The sequence below is a fragment of the Trichechus manatus genome, unplaced genomic scaffold (genome assembly GCF_000243295.1).
Source record: "Trichechus manatus latirostris isolate Lorelei unplaced genomic scaffold, TriManLat1.0 scaffold00236, whole genome shotgun sequence".
NCBI classification, from domain to species: Eukaryota; Metazoa; Chordata; class Mammalia; order Sirenia; family Trichechidae; genus Trichechus; species Trichechus manatus.
Genome location: NW_004444172.1, coordinates 2,749,654 through 2,767,772, shown reverse-complemented (window position 1 = coordinate 2,767,772; position 18,119 = coordinate 2,749,654). Strand labels below are relative to the sequence as shown.

General features: G+C 43.5%; 2 protein-coding genes across 5 annotated transcripts in view; one reads left to right on the top strand and one right to left on the bottom strand.

Moving 5' to 3' along the window:
- The first annotated feature begins 38 nt into the window (after positions 1-38).
- MED19 (mediator complex subunit 19) lies at positions 39-5,591 on the top strand. Of its 2 annotated transcripts, XM_004389195.3 has the most exons (5): positions 45-543; positions 4,067-4,323; positions 4,491-4,587; positions 4,903-4,997; positions 5,196-5,591. In XM_004389195.3, exons 1-5 carry the CDS (start codon positions 276-278, stop codon positions 5,262-5,264), a joined length of 786 nt encoding a protein of 261 aa, XP_004389252.2. In that variant the 5' UTR covers positions 45-275; the 3' UTR covers positions 5,265-5,591. The 2 variants fall into 2 exon arrangements, 1 of the variants encoding a protein (XP_004389252.2); XR_002826003.1 differs by lacking the exon at positions 5,196-5,591 and having other exon boundaries at positions 39-543; positions 4,491-4,665; positions 4,903-4,974.
- Positions 5,552-18,119, bottom strand: part of ZDHHC5 (zinc finger DHHC-type palmitoyltransferase 5) — a 29,765-nt gene continuing 17,197 nt past the window's right edge. Inside the window, exons 4-12 of one of the 3 annotated variants that reach the window (XM_023743102.1) lie at positions 13,739-13,896; positions 12,795-12,967; positions 12,539-12,641; positions 11,801-11,892; positions 11,242-11,374; positions 10,654-10,777; positions 10,105-10,217; positions 8,793-9,652; positions 5,555-8,163 (exon numbers count right to left, since the gene is read on the bottom strand). In XM_023743102.1, coding sequence (XP_023598870.1) covers positions 7,998-8,163; positions 8,793-9,652; positions 10,105-10,217; positions 10,654-10,777; positions 11,242-11,374; positions 11,801-11,892; positions 12,539-12,641; positions 12,795-12,967; positions 13,739-13,896 — 1,922 coding nt within the window. In that variant the 3' untranslated portion in view covers positions 5,555-7,997. Of the gene's footprint in view, positions 8,164-8,792; positions 9,653-10,104; positions 10,218-10,653; positions 10,778-11,241; positions 11,375-11,800; positions 11,893-12,538; positions 12,642-12,794; positions 12,968-13,738; positions 13,897-18,119 lie in introns of all 3 variants that reach the window. The other 2 variants (XM_004389194.2, XM_023743103.1) reach the window with 2 other exon arrangements.

The window sequence follows — 18,119 nt, the reverse complement described above, 5'->3', positions numbered from 1 at the left end:
CCATTGGACACGATGGTAGGTAGGAACTGAAAAAGGGATTTGATACTTTATTGGCCAATCTAGCTGCCGCTCTTTCCAGTTAAGTCATGTTATTGGATGTATGACTGTGATGAGCGGAGATATCAGAGAAGAATTAATAAGACTACATAGCATTTCCTGGACGTTAGCATAAAGCGACGGAAGTAGTTGTCGGCAAAAGGTAGGCGGGGACTGTGGCATCCAGTGATAAACTGCTCCTGGAGGTGGAAGGCGTTGCCCCGTGAAGGGATTGTCCAATGAAAGTCATCAACGCCAGATGCCGAGGCACCGCCGGGGCAGAGGGGACGATGGAGAATTTCACAGCGCTCTTTGGAGCTCAGGCCGACCCACCACCGCCTCCAGCCGCGCTCGGCTTCGGCCCCGGAAAGCCTCCGCCTCCGCCTCCGCCTCCGCCGGGCGGAGGACCCGGCACGGCCCCGCCCCCCTCCGCGGCCACAGCACCTCCTGGCACCGATAAGTCAGCGGCCGGTTGTGGCCCCTTCTACCTGATGCGGGAACTACCAGGTGAGTATTAAACCTGGCCTAAACCAGCGAATCAGATCATAGAGAGGGGATGATGGGCGTGGCTATTAGCCGGCCGGCGGAGGTGCGAGGTAACCTAGGCAACGCGTACTAGTACGCCGCTGCTCAACGCTAGAAGAGCTCTGAGCATCCGCAACCCTCGGGATGGCATGAATTCATGGGGACCACCTTCCACGCTATATCCTGGTTTTGGCCCTGACACTGGTTTATGGCTTCCTAAAAATGGTCCAGGGTTTGCGTTTGGTGCAGTACTTGGAAGTTGACAACATACTTACATATGCTGTAGCATTTAATATTTAGAATAGTCCCTTGCGGCAGACATTGTTATCTGCATCTTACAGGTGAAAAACTGAAGCTTAGAAAAGCTAACTTCCCTTTGGCTTGTTAGTAGTTGATGCCTACCAGGAGTTTCTTTCTTTTGTCTTACTCATTCTGAGCGTACCTTTTTATATCAGTCGACAGGTTTTGAACATCTGTTCTGTGCAAATGCTGGGTGTGTGTGTGGTGCGTGTAGTGGAAAGGGGAGAGAGATTAATAAACTGGTCCTTGCTTATAAGAGCTTACGTATTTTAGTTGGGATGCAAAAGATGTGGTTTAAGGATAAAGTAATGTGACTGCATTTCTTGTGAAGGCCAATCTCATTACTTTGTGGTCGTGTCTCTCACACAGCAAACAACAGTAACTTAGTGAACAATATTTAGAACTACATGATGGTTTTCAAAATGTGTTCCATGTTATCCAGAATGATTGCATGAATACAGTGTGACTTGAGGTAGACTTTGAAAAATTCACATTCGTTCAGAAAATTGGGAATAATTTTCCTAAAACGAAACAATATGAAAAGTAGTCTTATGAAGAAATGATGGAGACCCATTTGGTTGGATCAAAACTTTTGCATAGAGAAATAGTGATTAGTAAGACTCTCAAGATAAGTTGAAGTAAGATGTGTTTAGTCTTCAGTGCCAGTCAGAGGGATTTGAGCCTTCCTTGAGGATAATGGGAATTGAGATTTTTGAACTGAGGAGTACTACTTTCTAAAAATATCTGGAGAATGTGAGTGTTATAGATTGAAATAGAGAAGCTATGAGTGAAATTGGGAGGATTTGGAGTTTTAAAATAAGAATTGAATCCACGTGCAATTGACTAACTGGAAGTTAGAAATGCAAGATTCATTTTCAGGAGAGGAGTCAGGGCTGCGGAGAGAGAAGTTGGGTGAACACACAGGTTAAAGAAAGTATTAAAAAAAAAAAAAAGCACAAAGTATTTTCTCACCTGAGTATTAAGCATGTTGTTATTAGGTGCTGTCAAGTCAGTTCCAACTCATAGCGATCCTGTGTACGTCAGAACAGAAACACTGCCCAGTCCTATACCATCTTCTCGTAATCATTGCTGTGTTCGAGCCCACTGTTACAGGCCACTGTGTCAGTCCATCTCGTTGAGGCTCTGTCACTGACCCTCTGCTTTACCAGGCATGGTGTCCTCCGGGGACTGGTCCCTCCTGATAACATGTCCAAAGTGCATGAGATAAAGTCTCACCATCCCTGCTTCTAAGGAGCATTCTGGCTGTACTTCTTGCAAGACAGATTTGTTCATTCTTTTGGCAGTCTGTGGTATATTCAATATTCTTTGCCAGTACCACAACTCAAAGGCATCAATTCTTCTTTGATCTTCTTTATTCATTGCCCAGCTTTCACATGCATATGAGGTAATTGAAAATATCATAGTTTGGGTCAGGTGTACCTTAGTCCTCAAAGTGACCTCTTTACTTTTTAACACTTGGAGATCTTTTGCAGATTTGCCCAATGCAGTATGTCATTTGATTTCTTGACTGCTGCTTCCATGGGCATTGATTGTGGATCCAAGTAAAATGAAATGCTCGAAAACTTCAGTATTTTCTGCATTTATCATGATGTTGCTTATTGGTCCAGTTGTGGGGATTTTTGTTTTCTTTATGTTGAGGTGTAATCCATACTGAAGGCTGTAGTCTTTGATCTTCATCATTCATAACTGTGTGGAAAGAGGAGAACTGGCAGAGAGGGAAAAAATGAGGATACTGTAATGGCAGGAGACAGCACCCAGAGACTATGAGAAGAGGTTCCGTGGCACTGAGTCTCCTGCCTTTACAGTAGTGCACTCTTCTGAGAAGCTTGGCTGTGAAGGAAAGGGAAAGAATGAGGTAAGGTCTAGAGCTATAGAGACAGAAAACACCTTATTGACTTAATAAGTATCTGTTGACCACCTAGTTTGCAATCGGCTGCTAACCTCAAGGTTAGCAGTTCAAACCTACCAAGCAGCTCTGTGGAAGAAAGGCCTGACGATCTGTTTCTGTAAAGATTGTAGCCTAGAAAACCCAATGGAACAGTTCTACTCTGTAACACATAGGGTCACCATGGGTCAGGGGCCAACTCAGTGGCAGCTAACAATGTGTGTACTGTACTGGTAACAAGCAATATATGAATCAACAAGACACTGTCTCTGCCTTCAAGAGACTCACAGTTCAGAACCTGAGTTTCCCCAAGTGAATGATTATATACAAACCACTTTTGTCATTTGTACCCTGCATGTTCATTTTAACTATAAATGAAGCCATAGGTTAATTATTTCTACCCTTGTCACTGGTTCCTTATTAAGCTACTAGCAAATTTATATTCTTTGAAAAAGGTCAGCCATGCAGTAGTTATACTGATAATGCCTTGCATTTACATAACACTTCATACTTTTCAATGTTTTCATTTGAACCTTGAAAAAAAAGTGTACTGAAGATAGCTATTACCCATTCCACAGATGAGAGGAAACTGAGGCATAGAGGAGAGTCAGGATAGAATTCTAGTTCCCCATCTTCTCATATTTCTTCCTTCTAGGCAAAGCATTATACTGGGTATCGTGAGGAAGAATGTTGGTAACAAGAGTTAGGCAGCAGCAACTAAAAACACCTGGCTGTTTTTCCATGCAAAGGTAATTAGTGTTTCTTGCTAGTGAAAAAACTGAAGGTCCTTGACAAGACCCTCAAGCCACCGGGCCAGATCTTGCCTTCCGCTTGGTTATAGCTGAACTGTGCGGTAATACTATCCTGGTCATGTCAGAGAATAGAATTTATCACTGGTACGTTTTATGAAAAGCACTCCGAACGGTGTTTAGCATAGAGTACTAAGCACCACTTAAGTGTTAGCTACTGTTCTGGTTAGGCCAAGGAAAATGGGGCCTCTCCTTTGGGTTACAGCAGTTTCCCACTCTGCCTATTTGGATTTTTGCCTATTTTTTCTCTTTTCCATCCTAGCCTACCATTCTATAGTATTGTTATCTTTTTAGTGTTTATATTATATAAGTTAATATTTATTTTTGCTGGGTTTTTTTACTTTAAAAATTTTGTAGTTCTCCCTTAAAAGAGCCCTTACTTAGGTTATTTTAAAATAGTCCTTCACTTTCCCTTTGGATCAATAACTTAAAAAAAAAAATTCTCTACCCTTATAACTGATCTTTTTGTTATTCTCCCTGTGTCCTCTAGGCAACACAGAGCTGACAGGCAGCACCAATCTGATCACACACTACAACCTGGAACATGCCTATAATAAATTCTGTGGGAAGAAGGTGAAAGAGAAGCTAAGTAACTTCCTACCTGACCTGCCAGGGATGATCGATCTGCCTGGTTCCCATGATAACAGCAGCCTCCGCTCCCTCATTGAAAAGCCCCCTATTCTTGGTGGCTCTTTTAATCCCATCACAGGGACCATGCTGGCTGGCTTCCGCCTCCACACTGGCCCGGTGAGTCCCCGCTTGGGGAGGAAGAAGGCAAATGGGGAAGCCTAGAGGGCATAGAGTTGGTTTTTCTCTGTCCAGGTCTGTTCTTCATAACTTACTGAGCAGAAGAGATGATGGGAGCAGGGGATTTCCTCCCTCTACTCACCTGGACCTTCCTTTGGTTCCTTCAGTTGCCGGAGCAATGTCGTCTGATGCATATTCAGCCTCCCAAGAAGAAGAATAAGCACAAGCACAAACAGAGCCGTACCCAGGATCCTGTCCCCCCAGGTAAGAAGTGGTGGTTCTAGTCAAAGCCAGCAAACCTGACCTCCTGAATCTGGTTCAACCTGCCACAGCTAACCCCCGGTAAGTTCCTTATGGATCCCCAGCCTCCCAAATTCTTCTAAAGAAAAACCAATGTACTGGGGTCTCTTGGGCAAGCAGGGACATGGGAGAGGGCCTTTAGCAGCACCTCTGTAGCCTTTCTGGCCATTTGGAGAAAAGCAGTTGCCCCTGACTCAGGGTTTTCAAGTAGTCTTGAGAATTAATATCAGTAGGGAATTTTGACCTTTGTGGGTGGTAAGCACCTAATGTCTCCCACAGAAACACCATCTGATTCGGATCACAAAAAGAAGAAAAAGAAAAAAGAAGAGGATCCTGAACGGAAAAGAAAGAAGAAAGAGAAGAAAAAAAAGAAGGTAGGGTAGGGGACATTACTGCAGCCCAGTGAGGCTCCCCATGTCTCCCCCTTGTCCTGAGTCGAGTTCAAGGCCTTTAACTCAGGTTGGACCTGAAATCGAAAACCCAGCGTAGGTTGCAGTTTCTTCCTGTACAGCCTTGGTCAAGGCCCCTGGATCCTAGTTGTTCTCTTACCCCTCCTTCTTTGTCTTCCTCAGAATCGACACAGTCCAGACCACCCAGGTATGGGCAGCTCCCAGGCCAGCAGCAGCAGCAGCCTCCGCTAACTGGACCACTGCACTCTGCTGGGATGACTTTCCCTGTTGTACTGAACCTGCTGACAAAAGCTGCCTCCCAGCCCCTTGGACACTGCCTTGGGAGCATCCCCTATGGCCAGGGCAGAGGCCAGCTCCTGCTGTGCTTAGATGAGGTTAATGTATTAGAAAAAGGCCATTCTTTTTTAAGGCTCAGCCCAGTTAGCTGTCTCATGGACATGTCTTCCTTTCCCAGGAAGCTTTCCTTCCCTGTCTGTTTTGTACAGGTTGTCTCATTTAGGATTTGATCTGGTTTTTCTTTAAAAAAAAAAAAAAAAAAAAATGCATTTATCAAACTGGCTGAAGTGTGGTTGCTTATTAAGACATAAGTGCCTTTCTGTGAGAATCAGTGTTTCAGCCCAGGCATTGCTAAGATCTGAAGGGATTTGGGTCTTGTCAGTAGCAGGCAGGTAAACAATCAAAATGAGATTGGGAACATGGTCCAAAGGTAACACCTCCAGGATGAGAAGGGGCTTGCTAATACCTGTCCACAACAGAGAAAAAAACACCCTGCTCATAATCACAATGTTGAGGCTAAAGAGTACAGCTTCATCCAAGACCAAGTGCCTGGGTGAGCTTCAGGCTCAACTGTGTTCTAGGTCAGTACTGCATAGAAACAAAAAGCCAACTGAAAAAGCACCCACAATCACCAGTGTATTTCAGTGAGGTTGGTTCTTAGATCCGAAGCCTGAAATCAGTTGATTGAACCTCTGGCAAGCAAAGGTAAATAAAATGTCTTCTTTAAAAGACCTTTTGACCTCCTCCTTAGTTAAGACCATGAAATTATTTGGCTGATGTGAAATCATTTCTAAACTTCTAAGACAACAACAAAAGGTAGCCTAAGCCAACAAAATGTAAGATAATCCCTTTAGTTTTTGCAGACTAGTTAATCAAAAACATCCGTATTAAACCTAACCTGAACTAATGCCATCTGACTTATGACACAGAATAGTTCTGAACCAAGGTTGTTCCTAGATTAGTGGGTAGAAAAACACTCATTCAACTCATTTTAATCTCGTATCTCATAGCAAGATGTTATACTTAAGTGTTACAGACAGTGACAAAACATTTAGGGTTCTGGCTAGTTTCCAGAGATTTGTATTCTAGTGTCTGAAAAATGCCTGCTTAAAAATAACAGCACAACCTAGAAAAGGCGATATGAGAGATCTAATTAATTGTAATGCCACTAGGTCCAGTCAACCTGCTTTAAGAAGCTTTCATATTTTGATCACCTGCTGTCTCACCTTTGGCTACATAAAAAATGACCTTTACTTTCCAGAGACGAAAATCGCTTATTAAGGAACAACTGTGGTACAAGTCAAAAGTTCTCTGAGTTTTGAAGCGAAAGATGTTTCTGGAGTTTCTGAATCTAATCATCCTAATAAAAGCAGGACCTGTTGTTTTAAATGGTTCATTTCACGACAGTCCTGCCTGAAGCTGAGTCTGGACCAGAAAAGCTTGAAGTTTGCTTTGTGACTTTCTACCAGAGATCATTTGCTCTGCCTTAACCAGACAAAATAACACAAGTCAGGGGGAGCTGGTTAGATCAGGATTTCTTTTTATTCCTTGTTGGTTTAAAATGGCTAATCAGGATAAAAAATAAAAGGGCCTCTGTCTAGAGGCTGGGGTCTCCCCTGTGTAGAGGTTAGAACCCTGGTATCCCCTCTACCCAGCACCATACTGAGGTGGGCTGAGGGGTAACCTCCAAGAGACAATCGGAGGGGCCTAGGCCTGCCACTCCTTCTCTCTATCCCCCGTTTTTGGCATGTGATGAAAAATATTGCTTTTTGGATTCTTCTCTCCCGGCCTTAGATTTAAAAATAATGTTAACCGTGTGAGTTACGGGAAGGCTTTGAGGGGTTAGTTGAAGAAGCCCACTCTAAACCCTCTCCCCCAAGAAAGGGGAATGATTCAGTATTGTTCCTTGAACTAGGCCAACCTGTTCCTGATCTTCCCCCACCACCACCAATGTCATGGGGCTGTGACCCCTTTCCTGGGGAAACTAAGTGCCAATGAGCCTAGGAAACTAACTCTCCTCTCCAGGTCCTGCCATCCTCTCACCGAGTTCCCAGGCTCACCACTCCTGACCTTCCTTCCTGATCACTTAGCACCAACAACAGGGGGTGCTAGTTCCTTAGTAACTGGGACAGGAGAGAGGGAACCATGGGGAATAAGGAAGACTTCAATGTCTCCCCTCCTTTCCTGCTGGTCTGAGGAATGGGAAGAGTAGGATCCCCCTCTTTATGCATATCCCTCCCTCATTTTCCCATCCCAGGATAGATATATAATTTCTTTGATATTTATAATATATATATATATTTATATATATATATGTACACACACACCTGGTAACGCAGAAGAGGAAAAAAATAGAATCCGTAACAATAATAAAAAAAATTATTTCTGGTTTAAAAATGATCTGGTTCCCTCCAGGGCGAGCAATTGCACAAATGTCCACTGAGTCTGGTCCAGGGGTTAAGGAAGGGTAGGTCTTAAAAGGTGGAAAGGGGGCTGCTACCCCAGTCTCAGGGCCCCAATTCTCCGACTCCCCAACTCCACTGCATTTTGTAGAAGCTCCTCATCCTCTTGGAATCGGTAGTTTAGAAATGTCCATGCAAGGGAGGGGAGCCCCTTGAGGGAAGGAAGGTGGCCACCTGGGGCCCTTTGGTGTAGGCGCAGAGGCGTTGGAGGAAGGGCGCCGAAGGCTCACACCGAAATCTCATAGGTGGTACCACCCACCCCCGACACTTTCTTGACTCCTCCTCTTGTGGGGCTACTGAGAGGTGGCTGGCCTGGGCCAGGGGAGGCTGAGCCTATACTCTTGGGCTGCCCATTGGATTTGCTGTAGGCGGTCTTGAGCTGTACTTCATCTCTGGGAAGAAAAGAAGAAATACGTGTCAGGAAATGGGACACACAACAGAGAAAAAGGAGAGAGTTTAAAAAGTTAGGAGAAAAAAAGGTGTACTGTTCTCCACACGTTTTACCCAGACACTCCTTTTTTACACTCTCCTTAAAACAAGCCTGATCCCCTATCTCCCCATTTAAAAAAAAAAACAAGCCCGCTGCTGTCAAGTCGATTCCAACTCATAGCTACCCTGCAGGACGGTAGAACTGCCCCACAGGGTTTCCAAGGAGGACTCGGTGGATTCGAACTGCAGACCTTTTTGGTATAGCAGCCGAACTCTTAACGACTACGCCACCAGGGTTTCCAATCTCCCCCATTTACTCCTCTCTAACAGCAGCTATCTCATATACTTATATACTCAGGCAATTAGACACTTTTAGGAAGACAGGATTAAGGGAAAAGTGTTCATCTTCAATGTCTTCACAAGAATGGCCCATAAGGGCAGCTGGAGGGAGAGACTGACAATGAAGAGCTACCTACAAGCAGGATACCTCTGGGTCCACCTGTGCTAGCATGTTCACGAGAGGCCTTGACACCTTCTGCAGGCCGGTATGCTCATTTCAAGCTTGCTGAGGATCAGGATGATAGATACTTACTTGGGTGTCAGTAATGGCTGCAAGGCTACTTCTTCTGTCTCAGAGACACCAGGTGGGGCTTTTTGGCTGCTGTAAGACATAGATCGGCCCAGGTATGGCACAGGTGGGCCTGGTTCAGGGGACCCTAGTCCCCGGCTCCTTAGCCCATCTGGCTTGCCAAAACGAGGGGCAGCTGGGCGTCCCAGTGGAGTCTTGCCCAAGGGTGATCGCTTCGAATCATCCGAGGAGGAGCTAGTACGAGGGGCATGGCCTGAGCCTGGTGTTGACTGAATGCCTGAGTCCCCCAAGCCTGGTTCTTCCTCGTGGCCTGGGAGTGGGGGTGACTGGCGCAGCAGCTTCTCTCGTTCCTGGAGGGAAGCCACAATATGGCGCGACAGATTGTCGTACCGCACTGGTGAGGGCTCTCGGTGTGATGGGCCGGTTGGCACCAAACGTGGGTGCCTCTCAGCTTCCCGTTGCTGGGCCAGCCGGGCCGACAGGAAGGGAGAGGTGTAGCCTAAAGGCGGCTCTGGCTCAGGCCCTGCCTGCACTGACTCAAAATCAGGGCTGTCTGAAGGAGTGAGCAGGCTGTCGTAAGACAGGCTTCCATTGCGTGTCTGGTTGGCCAAGCTCTTATAAGAGGTGGAGGTTGTACCCTCTGAACGAATGGACTGCAACTGGCCCAACTCGAACCCTGTGCCTTGGGCTGACTTGAGGCTGGAGGAGCGTGAGCCACTCGATAGTGGATCGAAGTGAAAGCTTTTGCCAAAGGTGGGAGAGCGGAAGCTCTCTGGCTCCAAGCTGGGTTCTGAGCGGTAGCTGGGATGGCGGCTGCTCTCTGCAATCGAGGTTGGCTCCTTCAAGCTGTCCCCACGACTCAACTGAGGAAGAAAGTAATGCAGGCCCTTAGTGCACCTCTTGTGACAGAGCTAGAACCCAGAGCCCAGGAAGTCAGTCAAAACCAGTATTTATTATGTGCTAGTAATAGGCTTACAACTTTTACATGCATTATCTTATTTTCCCTTAAAACAATCAGAGTTAGAACAAACAATATCTCATTTTAAGATGCAGAAAATGAGGCTCAGGGAGGTTAACTTGCCCACAGGCACAGAACTGGGTTGTGAACTCTGGCCTGACACTGTAATCAATGCTCTTACCTATTATGCTCTATTTCCCCTCTCTTTGATGAAAGACACTAATGCTAACAATTAGTAATGCACCCTGTTTCCTTCTCTTCTCCCCTGCCTTTTCTTTCCCCCAATCATCCTTTTTTCAAGCATAGTTGGCATACGTTACGACCCCTTTTCCCCTTTTCTTAGAGGATACTCAGTACCTTGGCGCTAGAAGAATGAGGCATGGCAGCTGATGTACTGCTGCTACTGTAGCCCGGCCGATACTTGTACATGGTAGGCATAGGGGGGCTGTCCTTGCCCAAGAGGCTGTTATCTGCAGGAAAAAAGGCCCAGGGGTAAAATTTATAAGCTGTTCTCTTAACCTAGCTAGAGTTCCTTGAAGTACAGGGGGAGGACAAGGAAGGAACAGATCACACCAGGGAACATGATGTTGCTGAAATCAAGACTACAGGCTCACGGAGTCCAAAACGTGGGGTAGGTGAAAGCATCAAGCAGGTCCTAGAATGTTCTCTGGTCTAGGAGGTGACAGTTCTACCCACAAAAGCCCAATTCACTGCCAACAGCAAAGTGGCAGTCCCTCTCTTCCAGCTATTGAAGGAAGCGGCCTAGTACCACCTATTGGGTGTTCTCAGCTGCAACACAAGTAGAAGCTCCCAGCCCTTGCCTGTCTGTCCTCCCTATAGCTCACAACAAACCACCTCACTCCTGCCTTCCATTTCTAGAATCCTGCAGGTCGAGGCAGCCCTTACCCTCAGTAGCAGCCAGGCTGAGGTGTGTTCGTAGCCCTGTGTAGCGGCTCAGGTCCGGCTTAGGAGGAGGTGGAGGTTCAGCATCGGCAGACTGGCTCTCTGTTATCTCCAAGCTTCCTTTAGACTGGATAAATGAGGGGGAAGAAAAATCAGGTTTGGAGAATTCGCCTTAGGGCAACTCCAAGTATTAAAATCGTATAAAAGGGGTGGTGGGGAGTCAATTATCACGTATTTCTAAACTGGGACTTGACGACAAGGCACAAGAGTCACTTTGGGGCTAGTACTGGATTAAAAAAAAAAAAAAACTGCAACAAGGCTTTAATTCTGGCACTCGTATTTGTTCATTTCAACCAAGAACTATTCACTGAGCTCCTATCATCCGCAAGCTGCTATGTCGAGTCCTATGAAGACATGGAAATGAATGTACTCGATTTCTACTGTCGATGAACTTACAACATTAAACTAATTTTAACACAAGTCAGAAAGTGATAGATACTACAAGAGAGATGTAAACTAAAAGCAAGTTTCCATCCCTTTGGAGTGGGTGAGATCCCCCAAGTTGCCTACTTTACTTCCCTAAATTCTTACCTTAGTTCTCCTCAGCTCTCCCTGGATGCCATTGTCCATGATCTTCACAGTTATCTGTCCATCTGACATGTCTGGTCGAAGGAAGGGAGGTCGGACTACAATTGTCTTCTCTTTCTTTGGTCTCCCCAAATACCTGAGTATCAGAATGACAGGGCTTTCATTCATTCATTCTGAAATATTATTGGTTGCCTATTAGGTGTAAAGCATTTTTACAAGTATAAGAAACTCCTATCAAGCCAGCAAAAAAGGTCAGCACTGAACTGATTTAGCTGATTCCATGAAGAACCGCAGCTAGACTAGGCCTCTGTGGGCAGACACCTAGCTCAGGGCACTCTGAAGTAAATCTCATCTTCAACTCTAAAAGGAAGAGTAACCATAATACCTGAAGTACATCACCTGAACTCACAGGGTTCACTAAAGCATGGGCATGTTCTCCCTGACAGATACTTACCATTCTTAGAGAAGCCTTCCTAAAGGCAGTCTCCCATCAGTCCTCCACTATACCAGAGTAAGCCCAAAGACAACAAGAGTAAGCACTAGACCAAAGGGGTAGCCGTACCTGGGTGCTGGGGAACTGCAGAGCACACGGCTGACATTGTTACAGCAGCCATTGGTGAAGGGATTCACACCTCCCCGGAATTTACCCGTAACCTAGAGAGAGAAAAAAAGGACCAGATCAGTCAAATGGACTTTGACCTCCAAAGGCCAAGGCACAAATCAATAGAAAATGTCTGTTGTGCATCTACTACCTGGGGGACACAAAAATGAATAAAACACAATCCTGCCATTAAGGAGCTTATACTTTTGATGGTTAGGAACGGGAGTTCTAGAGTCAGTTCAAATCCTATGTCTACCTCATAGAGGTAGCTGTCTGACCCTAAACATCAGTTTCCTGTGTAAAATAGGAATAAATACCTCTTAGAATACTGAAAAATAACAAACATAAGAATTATCAGTTAAAATTAGCTATTATTATATGCACAAAAATAACTGTTTTCCTATAAGCAGCACTACAAGCTTCTTGAATACTGACTCAGGTCTTGTTTCTATAACCTCAGAGCCTAAAGTATTCAGTATACAGGAGGCATTCAGTAAATGTTAACTAAGAAATGGCCTCCGTTCTCATGCATACATGAGAAATTTTGACTACCTCACCCCACCTTACCCTCCACCACTAACCTCTGTGTTGTCATCAAAAGTATTCATTAAGCATCTCTTGTGAAAGCACTACGCGATACACTAAACAGCATTAAGAGACACATGCTCTGCTCTTCAGGGGTGACCTATCACTTCGTACCTGTTCATTGGTTGTGCGTCCCCTAGCTACCAGCACCACATGAAATCCTGTGAGGCCAGCTACAGGGATGAAGAATAAGCCAGCCACACACATCACTGCCATTCTGAAGTCAAACCGTCAAGGAGAAGAGAACAATGTGATTTGACCTGCCAGCCTCTGGGGTAGCCATCTTCGCTCTGACTTTCACTCCCACAGGACTCAACTTTCCTCATTCCTCCCCCGCCCAATCCCGTAACCCACAGGCCTTGAAGGATACGTGACAGCCGTGCGGACCCCTGAGAGTTCCTCCATGTGGTAGAGGACATAAAGGAGGCCAAAGCCAAACACACCCATAATGTGGGCTGTCAGGGAAAGGAGAAAGAGGAAGAAATAACGGTAGTTCCGGCGACCAATACAGTTGTTCACCCAGGGGCAGTGATGGTCAAATTCCTAGGGGCAAAAAGAGACAGACTGAGGGGTATCCTTGGATCATAGCACAGATCACTCTGTCAAGAAAAGAGTAAATGGCAGAACTTAAGATTTGCTTTTAGTATAATTTGTGATGTTCACCATTTAGTTAAAAATTAAAAACAGGTTCATGCTGTTTATCTTGCTCTATTAATCTCCTGTAAGGAAGACCTGCCAGAGGTTAGTCAAAGGTCAAGGCTGGCTCTCAAGGTTTTATCCTGTGTGACCAACAAACTCTAAAAGGAATGAAAGACTTTACAAAAACTTCTAGAGTCACGAGAAGAGAGGAAAACCTGGCAGGCAACTACTTACACTAAAGATGGATTGGAAGAAAAAGTAAAATATAAAAGACAAGGGGATGAGAGGGACAGGCAGAAAGAGAAACAGAATTGTAGAAACTGAATCAACAGCACAATGCAGTAGAAGCAAGCGGTAAGACAAGGCCAGAACAAATATAACCCAAAAGATGAGCCAAGGGATGGAAGGCTGGAGCTATGAGCTGTGACTCTTGGTGCTGGGAAGCCTATGTCCGCTTGAGGTCTAAGATTCCCTCCTGCAAGAAAATATGCTCTGCCTCTCATGTGTATATCACTGCTAACACCTTTGGACAGAGCTAGAACGTGCAGCCCAGGTAGTCAGCCAGGACCGCATTTCACCAAAACCAAGAAGTTACAGGATTCAATTATTTTTCTATGGGTAGGAAGAAGGTAACTTAGTTTCAGTGTCAGGACTTCTCCCATCCAAAGTTCTTACCTCCACACAATTGTCACAGACACTGCAGTGGGAACATCGAGGAGGACGGTAGAAGCGGCAGGTGGCACACCACTTCATGCGCACCTGGATGCCCTTAATCTCCACTGTTTTGTAAAGGGGAGCTCGGAAGTCATCTTCCTTGTCCTCATCCTCCTCAGCTGCAGAAAAGAAAAGTCAATTAAAAAACGGCTATGCCAGGACTGTACTAGACACTAGGGATGTGGTGATGTTTAAAATATGGCCTCTGCCTTCGAGGAATGTAGCCTAATGGGTGAGAGACTAGAAACTAGTAACACTGGAAGGTCAGCTCTGTATATAGCACTATGGGAATAAAGATGAGGAAGCAATTTATTTTCTTTTGAGTGAATTCACCCCCTTGAAGTGAGATTAAAGGGAAAGTGACTCATAGGAGACACCTCTGATATGGGTACACTGATGTTCTTTAGTTTACATACACTGTGAATACAGTTAAGAGAAATGGATAATTAACATATCAAAATACATATATTTAGAGTTTGTATAGCAGTTCAATATCTACAAGTACATGACTGAACTACAGCAATGCAAGACAGCAACTAACATTCATCTTTCTGCTGTATGTGAGCCCCTTACCCAAACCGTCTTCCTCTACTTTATTAACCCCCATAGGTATTTCAGTACTGTCTGCTGCTCAAGCCATTCTCTTTACCTGAATGCCCTTGCTCCCAATTTTCATCTCTCAGAAACCTATCATCCCATTTCAAAACTTAACAAGCATTATTTGCCTTCTCATTTACAGTGAGCAATTTTTATTTATTATTAATAATCTTTAAAAAAAAAAAACACATTGCAGGGAAGGAAAAATTAAATAAGTGAAGGTGTAGCTATTAAAATGTAAGATCCCACTTTTGAATATATTAAATAAAAAATTATCTACACATACAACAGATACGTGGTGTGTGTATATATGTATTATTTATGTAGATACATATATATGTATATCTTCAAAATATTAGAAGAAAATACACCACCACAATATAACAGTAGTCATCTTTGGACTGTGGAATTATAGGTTATGTTTACCTTTTTAATACTGTGTACACAATGACTATGTATCATTTACTAAAATTTTTATTTTTAACAAAAGGTTTTTCTTTGCTAGTTTTGCTAAAATTTTATTTTTTTAATTTTCTTGTGCTTTAGGTGAAAGTTTACAGCTCAAGTTAAATTCTCATTCAAAAATTTATACACATATTGTTTTGTGACATTGGTTGCAATCCCCACAATGTGATAGCACTCTCCCCCTTTTCACCCTGGGTTCCCTGTGTCCGTTCGTCCAGTTCCTGTCCCTTCCTGCCTTCTCGTCCTGCTTTTGGACAGAAGTTGTCCATTTGGTCTCATATATTTGATTGAATTAAGAAGCACATTCCTCATGTGTGTTATTTTTTGTTTACAGGCCTGTCTAATCTTTGTCTGAAAAGCAGACTTCAGGAGTGGCTGCAACTCTGAGTTAGCAGAGTGGCCGGGGGCCATAGTCTCGGGGGTTCCTCCAGTCTCTGTCAGATTGGTTTATTTTTTTATTGTGCTTTAGATGAAGATTTACAGAACAAACTTGTTTCTCATTAAACAATTAATACACATATTATTTTGTGACACTGGTTGCCAACCCCACGATTATGCCGAAATTTCTGATCGTTCTACACACCGTCACCTACCAGAAATGAGCTCTTTCTCCTCTAAAGGACTCTAGCTCTTTGAATACTTACAACTTATCATCCAATGTATTTATTCATATAATTATCTTCCCTATATGTATTCCCTTCTAGACTAAGCATTCTGAAAGCAAGGATCTTTTTAAAAAAAAAATCGCCAAGTAACCACCACAGTGACTTCCATATAAATTTTAAAAAAACCTAAACCTGTTGCCATCAAGCCAATTCTGACTTACAGCGAACCTATATTCAGCAAGATGACAGAACCTTGCTTGCTGAAAGTGAAGAGGACTTGAAGCACTTACTGATGAAGTTCAAAGATCACAGCCTTCAGTATGGATTACACCTCAACATAAAGAAAACAAAAATCCTCACAACTGGACCAATAAGCAACATCATGATAAACGGACAAAAGATTGAAGTTGTCAAGGATTTCATTTTACTTGGATCCACAATCAACACCCATGGAAGCAGCAGTAAGAAATCAAAAGACACATTGCATTGGGCAAATCTGCTGCAAAAGACCTCTTTAAAGTGTTAAAAAGCAAAGATGTCACTTTGAGGACTAAGGTACACCTGACCCAACCCATAGTATTTTCAATCACATCATATGCATGTGAAAGCTGGACAATGAATAAGAAGACAGAAGAAGAACTGACACCTTTGAATTGTAGTGCTGGTGAAGAATACTGAATATACTATGGACTGCCAAAAGAACAAACAAATCTGTCCTGGAAGAAGTACAACCAGAAGGCTCCTTAGAAGCAAGGATGGCAAGACTAAATCTTACATACTTTGGACATGTTGTCAGGCAGGATTAGTCCCTACAGAAGGACATCATGCTTGGTAAAGCACGGCGCAGGACAGGACAGTGTTTCATTCTGTGGTGAATAGGGTCGCTATGAATCAGAACCGACTCAACGGTACCTGACAACAACACAGAACAGAGCACAACTTCCCCATAGGGTTTCCAATGCTGTAATCTTTACAGAAACAGACTGCTACATCTTTCTCCCGCAGAACAGCTGGGTTCGAACAGCCCACCTTTCAGTTAGCAGCTGAGTGCTTAACCACTGAGCCATCAGGGCTCTTTGTCTTCTGTATAGTATGCAGATCAATAACTGTTTGATGAATTAATATTAAAGGCTCATTAAAATAGCCCTCCTTGCCTTTAGGGACTCAAGAGTTCCTTCCACTCACCTAATCTTTGAAACATAAGCCACAATTGGAGCACAGTGATTCAGGCTTATTAGATGTCATCAGTGACAAACTTAATCAACTTCTCTTCTTTCTACGTCTGATTCCACTGATGATAGTTCTTATTCTCACCTCCTATCTCAGAAACAACCTACTTCTGTAAGCATAACCCTTCAACATGCACTGGAAAGTATCTCCTTCCTCTAGAAATTCACTCTTCAGTTGTTCCCTTTCTTCAGTTTCAGCCCTTCTCTCTTCTCTGGGTTGTCTCCTCGTGCTACAAATACGCTGAAGTCTTTTGTATCCTAAAAAACCTTCACTCTATAAAGTCATAATAATCAAAACAGTCTGGTACTGGTATAGGACAGACATACAGACCAGTGGAACAGAGTTAAGAGACAAGAAATAAACTCATATCTATGGTCAACTGATTTTCAACATGGGCACCAAGTCCATTCAATGGGGAAAGAACAGTCTCTTCAAAAACGGTGCCGGGACAACTGGATCTCCACATGCAAAAAAATGAAGCTGGATCACTATCTCATACCATTTATGAAAATTAACTCAAACTGGATCAATGACCTAAGTAAAAGAACTGATACCATGGAACTCTTAGAAGAAAACATAGGGGTAAAGGACCTAGTTTTTTTTATATACATGTATTTTTTTATTGTACTTTAGGTGAAGGTTTACAGAACAAATAGTTTCTCATTAACAGTCAGTACACATATTGATTTACGACATTGGTTAACAATCCTACGACATGTCAACACTCTCCCTTCTTGTCCTTAGAGGACCGTTTTTTTTTTTTTTTTTGGTGAAAATATAAATAGCCAAAGTTACACCACTTCGAAAAGTTTCTACATGTACAATTCAGTGACATCGATTACGTTCTTCCAGTTGTGCTGCTATCCTCACTATCATTTTCCAAATTATTCCATCACCATTATCTTCAACTCACTGCCCCTGAGGCTTCCCATCAAACCTTTTGAGTTGCTGTTGTTAATTTGATCTCACATAGATAATTCTTTTTTTTTTTTGTACCTTACATGAAGGTTTGCAGAACAAATAGTTTCTCATTAAACAGTTAGTAACCTATGACAATGGTTAACAACCCCACGACATGTCAACACTGTCAAAAGGGCCTAGTTTTTAACAATGGATTCTTAGATGGCACCAAAAGCACAAGCAACAAAAGAAAAAACAGATAAACCTTCATGCATCATAGGACTTTATCAACAAAGTGAAGAGACAACTTGGAGAATAGAAGAAAATATTTGGGAACCATATATCTGACAAGAATTTAATATTCAGAATATATAAAGAACTACAACAGCAAAAAGACAACCCAATTAAAAAGTGAGCAAAAGACTTGAATTGACAAAGAAGATATAGAAATGGACAATAAGCACATAAAGAGATGCTTAACTTCATTAGCCATTAACCCTAGTTGCTGTAGAGTTTTGACTCCTTGGCCAGTAGCAGCCTAGTGA

Bases quoted from the DNA above. Each gene is read 5' to 3' on its own strand.
- MED19 (XM_004389195.3), top strand. From the start codon at position 276: ATGAAAGTCATCAACGCCAGATGCCGAGGCACCGCCGGGGCAGAGGGG. The intron at 544-4,066 runs GTGAGTATTAAA...TGTGTCCTCTAG, and splicing joins CCTGATGCGGGAACTACCAG to GCAACACAGAGCTGACAGGC. The intron at 4,998-5,195 runs GTAGGGTAGGGG...TGTCTTCCTCAG, and splicing joins AAGAGAAGAAAAAAAAGAAG to AATCGACACAGTCCAGACCA.